Raw genomic sequence first — 11085 nt, 5'->3', positions numbered from 1 at the left:
TGTGTGTGTGTGTGTGTGTGTGTGTGTGTGTGTGTGTGTGTGTGTGTGCGTGTGTGTGCGTGTGGATTTTTGTGATTTTAAATCAATCAATCATATGAAATGGTACAATGATATATAATACTAGTGATCTGATGTGTGTTTGACTAATGAGCAACCATTTGGTATATAAAAAGAAAGAATTGTAGCTCGATGAAATAAACCTCGGAAAAGTGGAGATCGGGGAGTGTAAAACTTGCTCTCCACTCTGCCTGGCTATATTCAACTCTTTATTAAGTTTATTAAAGGCCGTCGCGCTCCGCTTTGCCCAAGTCCACCCGCCGTCTCCCCATTCATTACGCTACCTTATCCTGGCAGGCAATCTGAAGTGCGCTCTGAAGAGTCCATTATGCACATATGAAGGCCATGGTGGCACCGCTATTGGTCAATTCATCAAACGTTTATATGTTGCCCTCTGAACGAGACCTCGGTTTTTGCTGTCAGTCTTGAGCAGTGGCCTCTCCGTTGGAGTGAATGTTTCAATGCATTTCTGCACCCTCCTGGTCTTTTCATACTGTTCATGAAACCTATTGTGCACTACCTCTCACCTTAATTGGAACAGCTTGTTTTCCACACTGCACCATCAGGCGGAACAAGACATGCTAACAAACACGACGGAGGAGGAGAACGAGGTTCTTTTGTACTTACTGCGCGACATAACCATGATATCTGAGAGGAAACTGAGGTCATCAAGAAATGTGTTGTTGTGTCAATACCAAAAGTGTCTTGCGGAAAAGCCAACATTGGCATGTGTGTTTTGTTTTTGTTCATTTAAGATGACGTATAACCTCGAATGATGAATCTGTTTCATCAATGAGCAACCGCAAGTGGTTTACATCATTTATATGTTACATAGATATTTATAATTCCTTGAAACATTTCAAAGCAAATAGTGATAGATAAGACATTTTTACGCTGATCCCACAGATAAGCCAAGCCGTTAGTGTCAGAGGCGGAGCTACTTGGTGACTCCCTGGCCACTCCCACATGTGGGGAAAGATTTTGATCCTGTGGCTTTCCTGCTATTTTCACACAGAAGCAATGTTCTTCAATGTTCATCATAGTATCCACAGTCAGGGTTCTTAGTTCCAGAGGTTGTTACAACAATGCGAATGATGTCTGCGTATGTGTACGGCCACCCCTCACTGAGCTGTTGTGTCACCCTGGCCACCCCACTGAAAAAATTCTAGCTACGCCCCTGATTAGTGTGAGTTACCTTTCACCTGTGTGTGTGTGTGTGTGTGTGTGTGTGTGTGTGTGTGTGTGTGTGTGTGCGTGTGCGTGCGTGTGGATTTTTGTGATTTTAAATCAATCAATCATATGAAATGGTACAATGATATATAATACTAGTGATCTGATGTGTGTTTGACTAATGAGCAACCATTTGGTATATAAAAAGAAAGAATTGTAGCTCGATGAAATAAACCTCGGAAAAGTGGAGATCGGGGAGTGTAAAACTGCAGGAGCCAGAGTCCAGACACTGTTTCTTTTGGTACTTTTCACCCGGAATAGTGACATTGGTAAATGACAGCTTTAATGGCCACTGTGAAAGCGAACATGTTGTACAGCTCTATGTAGCCCTCCCCAAAAAAAGGTCACATATGATTCCTTTTGGCAGCAGGCATGAGAAAAAAGTCGGGTTCAAGCATGTAAACGAGCTCAAGCTGCCTGCCGCCATTTTTACCACCGCCGTGCCTGAGGATATATGACATGACGCCGCACGGAGCGCAACATTGGCAGCCGTGACTGACATTTCAGCCAATAACGGTCGAGGGTTTTCTTCGTGCGCTTGTCAGCAGCGGTTTATCAATCACTACGTCTGCGTTAGCATCCGTCCAATCGATCGGCCGCTCGATGGCTGCACTGTCCTTGTCTACTTTATCATCATCATCTTCATCCTGCCGCCGCGCTGACACTTTGTTCCGGATGAATATTTCTATTGTTGTTGCCGGTGTGCCTTCAGTAGAGGATTATGCACACGGTGCACACGTGATGTATGAGCCTGAGTTACACGTGCAAAGTGGTGATCGTTAGCGTAACGGATTAGCTGTGATAGTCAGGCGGATGATAATTACCTTAACAAGAAAATGATTCATCACCTCACCTCGTTAGAGGCAAAAAGCAATAACAGCACTATACATATCATAAATCCAATTACTTAGCATCTTCAATGAATAACTAGCATTATTATTACTCGGGTTCTTCGTTAATTAGCCGCCAATTCAATGAGACCCAACACAAGAGCTGTATCAAAAGATAAAATTAGTTTTGAGTGGTATTAAACTGTATTAAAGCTGAGGGTTCTACTGGTTGTAATATTTTGCTCCACTAGCTACAAGCTAGTTAAGGTGTCCCTAATATAGAGGCCGTGAAAATGATGTGTTTCTTATTGTATTTGAACATTTTTACATGCATCCATCCATCCATTTTCCGATCGGCTTATCTTCACAAGGGTCGCGGTGGGTGCTGGAGCCTATCCCAGGCGTCTTCGGGCAGTAGGCGAGGGACACCCTGAACCGGTTGCCAGCCAATCGCAGGGCACACACAAACGAACGACCATCCACAACCCTCAACGAACCAAAGAAAGGTATAGGAAGGAATAGGTGCAATATTATACAATTTGGGCATATGAGATTATATTTTGGGCTGCTAAATTCCATTTTAGCATGCCTAAAATGGCCACCGGTCATGCTAGTTATTATGATGAATAATCATCATTGTTTTCTAAGATGGTGGATCACTGTTATTTGGAGAGCGCAATATTTTCAAAGTCCAAGCCGATCAGTTTTTACACCATAATGCATGTAGTGTGATTCTACAAGTCCCAGAAATGATTGACCATATCTCATGTGAAGTGACGGAGCTGCCCGCCACTTCCCTGTTAGCGCTAGCACTCATGTAGCGCTTTAGAATCAGGTTTATCTAAGTGGCAGTGTTACCGCACAAATTAACGTTCCAGTACCGCACACATTAATGTTCCATATTTTTTATTGAAAAGACACTTTTACTGTATTTTGTTCTCAAACTGCCGGCGCTCATTTGTGGCTATTTTCTTTCACAGTCAATCCTTGAGGCTCAATACAGTAGCCTTTGAGGATCCAAAAAAATGTTTGTTAATTGTAAAACGTTAATGGCCATTCAACTGATGCAAAATGTGTCTTTTTACTTGCGTTTATTTCTGACATGACTGCATATTTTTCTAAAGCACAACATTATATCGTTCTATTTTTCTCGTAAAACTCATTTTGCCCCTTTCAATACAAAAGCACTGTTGTTTTATTCATGTATTAATCGCAAGGTGCTGTATGATTGATATTGGGACTGGTGCTTTGCTTCATAGAATTGCTGAGCAGCACCTTATAGCATTAAAAAAAAAAAAAACAGGTCTGCGTGCACATCCATCTTACTCGCGTGTTAGTCAGAAGCGATAAGAGCTTGTCAGCCAACAGCAATACCAGCTATAGGTGCTGTCAGTCGCCGCTCTGTGTGTTTTAAAGTGTGTGTCTGTTTGGGCGCAAAAGTGTATAGACGCCTTTTGAAACGAGGCATCAGTCTGCCTCGCCTCGCTGTCAGCCGCAACTTGCTGATTTGTTCATTTCCGTGTGAGGTGGTTGCAATTTTTGTTTTCTTTTTTTTTTTTTTTTTTTTCCTTTCTGGTTCAATGTTTCACCCAATTTGTGTACTCGCTGTGTGAGGTGGAGTCTGTCCAAAATTGAAAAAGATGGCAGTTGAAGTGGATTTCTTTTGGAATTAAAATATTCAAAGCAGCATGCCTACAGTATTTGATTTTTGTTAAGCTTAAAGGGTTGGTGTGTAGCTTTTTTTTTTTAGTTCATTTATTTTAATAACCCATTATTTCAATAATATGCAAAAAATATGTTCTATCACATCAATGTACATTTTGTCTTTTTCTTTTTTTTTTGAATATAATCATAGGTCTAGTAATCACTAATTATTTTACTTGGGTCGCGCCTCACCTTACAGGGGGCTGGCATGTCTCGCCGCCATCTTTCTTCTACGGATACCCGAAGGTGACAAATCACCCGATCAGAACTTTTGCAAAGCATTACTTCGTCATTTGAGGGAATACATGAAGTTGTTTGTGATGATATTTTGCTTGTAACTCTGCTGAAGGAATTGGTGGTAGGTTCAGTCTGGTCTTTCTAAGGCACCGTAATGCTTCTCAATGAACGCGCTTCAAACTTAGGTCCTCGCATCCAATTAGTTTACCACTAGGATAGCAAGCGCATTATTACACAATGTAAGGTACATTGTGTAATAATAAAAAAAATTCCCAGTGTTCACATTTTGTCTTTTATGACCTGACATCTCAACATGGATCATACATTTTGTCTCCTTCCTCAGTTTTGATATAATTCTAACTTTGAAAAAGACATTTAATTTATTGCCTTGTATTTACAAAATATTTCCATCTGCATAGGTCATCCAGGCCAGAGTTGGCAGCGTTGCACACTTTCTTCTCACAATGATGAATAATGTGTTTTCTCAATGGGTCCACACCTAAATTTCTGCCTTTGGAAGGCTGTCATTGAAATGCTTATTTTGCATTCTTGTCATACATTTTCAAATAGCTTTGTAAATAACAATATTGTCACTGTCCAATAAAACTAATATCTCTTTTCTTTCTGAAACACAAACACATGTACTTTTTGTTGAAGCTTTATATGAAAGCAAAAAAAAAAAAAAAACGGAACAATTGGAGATACAGAGTTTTTATTGGAGAGCGACAATGTCTGGGTTCATTCATATTTACTTCATCTTTTTTTTAATTGATACCAACTGTCAAGATATCTTCTTATAAAAATCCCATGAGGGAAGTCAAATGAACTAAATACAATTTTAAATACAAATTTAATTATGACGAATGAATGAATGAGGGAAATGGCATGGCCTTAAAATGAGGCATGTGGCATCAATTTTGGTTTAACCTACCAAATGTGGTTCCTTGCCTTGAGCACTTGACTGCAATGCTTAACAGCTTCTATTTATCCTTCATTGTTCTCAGTGGTTCACAAACGGAAGTGTGAAAGAAGCTTTCAGATGGTGAGATTTTTTTTTCTTCTTTTTGCTTCTAATTTGTATAAAATGTACCTTTATCATCTTTAAATAAGATATCAATCTTAGGGTGGGGTTGCATGAACGTATTCAAAGCTGTGATGATAACATATGCAGTGCAATTAATAATAGGAGGGTGTCCAGTGGGACATGTTGCCTTCCTCTTTGTCTGCATGTTGACCCCCCCCCCCACCACCACCCACTCCCCTCCCAAAAAAATAAATACTCTTTTGGACTTGTTAACCTGAATGAGTTCAATTCATGTAATAAGTCAACATTTTAGTAGTTCCGAGTGCACACCGCAGCACATATATATTTTTTAATCCTCGCTTTGCCAGTGCGTTGCTTTCTTTTGCATGATGAATGTTACACCGTGCCCACTGCTTCCTGCCTTCCATTTGCAGATTGTCACGATAAAGTTCTCCTATTGACTCAAGTCAAGAATTTGTTAGCGCTGCATCTGTTTAGACGTCACGGTGCCTTTGAGTAAGATATGCGGCGCTGTCAGAGAGCAGAGATGTACTTTTATCAAGCGGGAGCTTCGATGGCTGCAGTTATTGATGTACTTGATGAATAAAAATGCCATTAGGAATGCTCTTTAGATGGCAAAATCTATTGAGAGGTTGCCTGCCTGCGTCTGATTTAAATGCCAATAAAGTCACCTAGGACACGTCCACACCGCGTTGAAGGATTGGACAGCACACACTGCCATTGTGCTCCTTTTACAGCTTGAACTTTGCACGGTCCTAATATTACTCCTGACACCACCCTTCATCATTTTTATGATAAGGCTGTGTGAATGCGTTAGCGGGTGAGGGCGGGGGTTGCCCCGGTCAGAGGAAAATCGGCACTGTCTCTTTAAGGTTTTCCAACCTCTGAAGAGAAAAGTTTGCCTTCCATTCCATGTGCGATGGCAAGCGTGTTCCGCTTCCTGTGTGAAAATGATGGATGACAAGTTAAATTTGTGTCTGGGGAGTGAAGGTGAACTGTGACAGAGTGATTTGTCTTGGGAATGGAGGGTTGGGGTCAGGCGAAACTGGGCGCCCCAAGGCACAAGACATTGACAAATTCATCCTGCCCGCCGCATTTCTGAAGCCTTTTGTTTTGAATCCTGGCTACTCACAAGTGACCCCCATCCCTCATCCTGCCAGCCTCTGAAGGATGCCTCGCCATGCCAGGGGGAGCTCAGCGCCACTAATTCTTGTCATTCACCCCCCTCTGCACTGACAGGCCCGGACATAAACTCTTTCAGCATGTGAAATATTTATCTCTGACCATAACCCGTCTTTTCCTCTGGCCTTATCATTGCAGGTCCCTGGCAGGCCTCAAAACGTTCACTGAGCTGGAAGAGCTGGTCGTCGACAACAATCTGCTTGGGAATGACCTCCGGTTGCCCAGGTTACCGAACCTGCACACCTTGACGCTCAATAAGAACAAAATATCCTTTCAAGCAAATAGACTCTTTCCTTAATAGCCCTGTAAGAAAAAAGAAAAATGCGGACGTCATCATCGGCTCTTGGTTTTGTTGGCTTGAGGGAATGCTTTTAATGGCTTTGCAGGGCGCTTGAGTGTGGAGGAGCTCCACTGAGGAGCTGTTTCTGAGCCACAGGGACCTCTAGTGGAGTCAGATTTCAAGTCAGCAAAAACATACAGCGCTATCAAAGAGAAGAGTGTTGAATCGATTAATGAGGTGACCTTACGTGTTGATATCACGTGTTTTTGTTTTTTTTTAAATAGAGGAAATTCTTTTTTTGAAATGATATTCTGGTGCAGATTCATGATTGCACTTGAGCCGCCTCAAGTTCCCATTAAGCACCTTTCGATGTTTTTGGGTGTGCCAATTAACATGTAGAGTGTTGATTAGATCACCACCGCCAGTTAGGCATCTCAGAAACCATTGGCATCATGGATTGCTTTAATACAGAATGTTTCGATTTCAGTGAACTCTCAATATTTTACCGTTTTGAACACGAGTTATGATTTTCAAAATGTAACTCTTCATTTCAAAATGTTTGCCAATGTACTGGGCTGCTTTAAGAAGTAAATAATGAACCAAGCCTCACGTTTAAGGACCACAACTTTTCTCAAATGCAAGTCAAGAACTATCATTTCATATCTTCATAATACAAATCCTAATAATGATGTGCTTTACTATGTTTTTGAACTGTAAATCTGGAAATTCCGATGTATGACAATTTCATGTGAAAATGTCCTTTTACATAAAGTTTGTACATGCTAGTATTTTAATAATACAAAATCATAGAAGCCGATTTGTGCTGAGTTGCAGTGCATTGCAGATATCACAGCCTTTACATTTATCCCCATGTACACGTACACAACTCAAACATCTGGCAGCAGCAACAGGGTAATTCAAGATAATTATACTTTAGTGTTTGCAGGGAATGGATGGGGGGGGGGGCACCAAGTCAAGCGACACCCAAAATTGTACACCAGCGATGCTAGTTAAATACATTACTGTGTTCTTAGTCATTTTGAATCCATTCTGTGAGGTCTTGCAAGCATGAAAACTCATTTTGGTTGCCGCTGCTTATCATTTATCGAACTTGCGTTGGACTACTTTTGTATTTTTGTGTTTTCAAAACCATACTTGCAGCACTTTTTTTAATGTTCTTTTTAGCAATATCTTCATAATATTGATAATGTGATTATTTTAGTCGATAAACTTTTTTTTTAATGTCGAGACAGAAGACAGTGCTGTAGTGTTTATCTTCTTTGCTATGTGAACCCATCCGTCCATTTTATATACTGCTTCCATTTAAAAAAAAAAAAAAGAAAGAAACGATAATGTTTTCCCCGTTTTTACAAGGTGGCTGTGTTGTAAATGTACCTTGAGTTTCCATGGTAAAAGAGAAGTCAGCCACCCTAAAGCCGAGGCGTTGACAAAATACAAGGCTGTTAATGATAAGACATAAACACGCTAACTTCCCTTCTCGGTTTCCGAACCGGTTCGGCAGTGTGTCCTCTTTTCACTCGGCTTCCTCAGACCCCAGCGGCGGCTCGCCCTCTCACATACATTAACACTCACGCCGGCACTTCCAGAGTCAACATTAAAAATGGGGAAGGGGGCGGGGTGGGGGGGCGTCTGGGACCGTGTGCCGACTTGGGTTGTGAAGTGGCGGGCGCATGCTAATAGGCCAATTATGTACATCCTGTCGTGGCGCGCTGCCATTTTATAGCTTGAGCGCAGCATTAGCGCCGTTGTATTTTGACACTTTCGGGGCTCAATTTTCCAAGTGAATGTATTAGTGATGAATGTGCCTGCTTTCAGGGCTGTTTGTTTTTTTCCACGATTGGCAAAAAGTTTTCCACGGTTGCAGCTCTGGGAAGCACGGACTGTTTGAACCGCAGGGCATCCATCATGTTGTCACTATTCTACAGCCGGCCACCTAGGAAATGAAAGAGATGAAGAGAAAAGCAGCCAAATTGTGTCACTGCTATACGCCAAAGCCTGCGCCTTAAATTGGCCCTGTGTCGCACAAAGCTGGTGACTAGCTCCTTTGAGCACCTCCGTACGTGTGACAGTGATGTGTTCGTGGACCGACAGGGCCGAGAACAGCGCTGTGGGTAGTAAATGCTAATGTAATTAACAGCGCTAGGTCCTTGACATCCGCCCTTTGACACCTGACTGATATTGAGGCCCTGCTGGAGCACTTGGCTGACGTGACCCCGTCGCTGGAGTACCTCAGTTTGCTGGGCAATGAGGCCTGCCCCAACCAGCTGGTCAGCCTGGATAAAGATGAGGATGACTACCAGAGATACAGGTCAGTTCTGCGAAACCACGGAACCTATATCTTTGCAAAGCACCTTTATTTTCGAGCAGCAATACCCTATGTCTCCATTATACCGAAAAGTACACTTGATGTAGAATTGCAGATGAATTGGTAAACAGTTTTTTCTCATTTAAAAAATAACATTTTGGGGAATATAACAAAGAGTGGCCTGAATGAACAGAACTGTTTTGATCGTGGAATGAGAAACGTGGAAGAATGGGATGAGTTTGTAAAATATCGCCTTTAATTTTGGAATTTTGTCATGGGAAATGTGAAATACTGAAAAATTTGGGGGTCGTGAAAAATAGTTTCCAATATGTTGATGAGCAGTACAGTTTCCCGAATGAGCCGAATGTTTTGATGTTGCAATGATTTGAATTAGTTGAGAAATTAAGGAGTTTTCAAAAGAACAAAATGGTGGCATAAAAATGAAACTCGTTGCGTGCGGATGAGAAGTGCAAATGTTCTTCACACAATTAGTTTCACTAAATGATACACATGGTCACATAGCACGAAGATGAATGTAAAGGTGTGGGTGTTGAACACTTTGATCAGGAAGAATGCGGGTCCTGAAAAACAAGTGAACACCCCTGCTTGTACATTATATTGAGACATAATGACAGTAAATAAGTCTAATGACATATAATGTATTTGCCTTTAGCATGTACGGTACATTCATTTACTTGTTTGGCTTCTGTTGCTGTTTTTTCATCACTTAATGGCACATTTACACACAATAGTGGTGGACCGGCCCACTTTCAAGCTCTTGCTTGCACATGCGTGTCAGCAAACTTTTCCATTCAGATTTATGTCTGGTGCTGGTACAAAATGTTCTGCCCTCGTTCAAGACATATGATGACCCATGTACATTAGTATAATGACACTTAATCTTTAAGCATGTTTAATAACGTCTACAACCATGTTTTGATACGTGCGTTTGAAATGAATGGACACTGAACAAACATTTGTTACTAGGTAAGATATGCTGTAAGAATATGTTAGATAATAGTCAGTCAATGTTTGCATGCAATGGTTAGGTTACAGGTAAACTAGCCCTGACAACAATTGCGTAGTAGCATCTATGCTAGCATGACAGATTCTGATTTGTGTGCGTGGTGCTGGTACTGCCACCACCCAAAACAATCTACAGTATTATAAGTTATGATAGATACACATGGAGCATGTGTTTTATTAACACTAGCATTGTACATTAGCTCACTTCCTTGTTTTTGTTGAAAACACCGACATTTATTACTGATTGAGTTACTGAAACCATAACAAGCATAAGCATTAGCAACTACGCTCACGTTACATTCAGCTTTGTGCTCATACAAAGTTTGTCCCACGCTATTTAATTTCAAGTGCGAGATGGTGACACATCTGTTAGCATGAACGTCAATGTCTGCAGCATCCATTTGAGGTTAGCTCGGTACTGCAACTTATTTGGAATGAGTACAAGGCAAGTCACTAAATAAAGGACTGCACTCTCTTTATGGAGTATGTCAGGAATTAATTTGAACTTCTGAATGCGTCACGAATAACCCCAAATAACCTCAGAAGAACTTGGTCATGAAAGGTTCTTTGAAAAAGCCACAACGCTATTTTGCACCCACGTCGTATAGCTTTTTGTAAGTCATGTATTTGATGATGTCCTGTTTCCTCCAAACATTTCACAAGCAAACTGCGGATCCGACCACATCGTTCTAAAAGCTTTGTCACGCGGCCCCCTCTCTACACTCCAGTTTGCAAAATGGATTTCATGTGTGACTACTCCCCACCACAAATGAGTGTTTACTAGGCTGCCTTAGCGTGGCAGTCGATGCATTAAACATCAAGCCGGGCCCCGAGCCATGCAATATGACCACCATTTGTCAGGGTCCTTTACGTGAAATGTGATAAAAGGCGAAAAGCATACTCTCTTTTGTCTGTTTTAGCCCTAAGTGCTTGTTTCTGACTCTGTGTTGCCTATTAATCATTTAGTACCCAGGCCTTTCTTGAATAATATTTCACCCCTCTTTTTTGTCTCCCTTTCACTTTCCTTACCCCGCTCACTTTTTCGCCCCGCGTGCTTATCTTACTGGTGTGGAGGGCCGCTCGCGTCAGAGTGACAGTCGTCTACGCTCCTGTAATGTAATATTCATAATGTGTCACATAGTCAAACATCAATTTGAGCGTGATGCAG

General features: G+C 41.5%; 1 protein-coding gene across 1 annotated transcript in view; it reads left to right on the top strand.

The window, feature by feature from the left end:
* lrmda (leucine rich melanocyte differentiation associated) overlaps positions 1 to 11085 on the top strand; it is a 232905-nt gene that overhangs the window by 141591 nt on the left and 80229 nt on the right. The window contains exons 3-4 of the mRNA XM_019864363.1: positions 6424 to 6550; positions 8755 to 8894. Of these exons, the coding sequence (XP_019719922.1) occupies positions 6424 to 6550; positions 8755 to 8894 (267 nt within the window). The remainder of the gene's footprint in view (positions 1 to 6423; positions 6551 to 8754; positions 8895 to 11085) is intronic.

The sequence above is a fragment of the Hippocampus comes genome, unplaced genomic scaffold (genome assembly GCF_001891065.2).
Source record: "Hippocampus comes isolate QL1 unplaced genomic scaffold, H_comes_QL1_v1.1 scaffold57, whole genome shotgun sequence".
NCBI classification, from domain to species: Eukaryota; Metazoa; Chordata; class Actinopteri; order Syngnathiformes; family Syngnathidae; genus Hippocampus; species Hippocampus comes.
The sequence above is the reverse complement of the archived record's forward strand: the minus strand, read 5'-3'. Positions and strand labels throughout refer to the sequence as shown.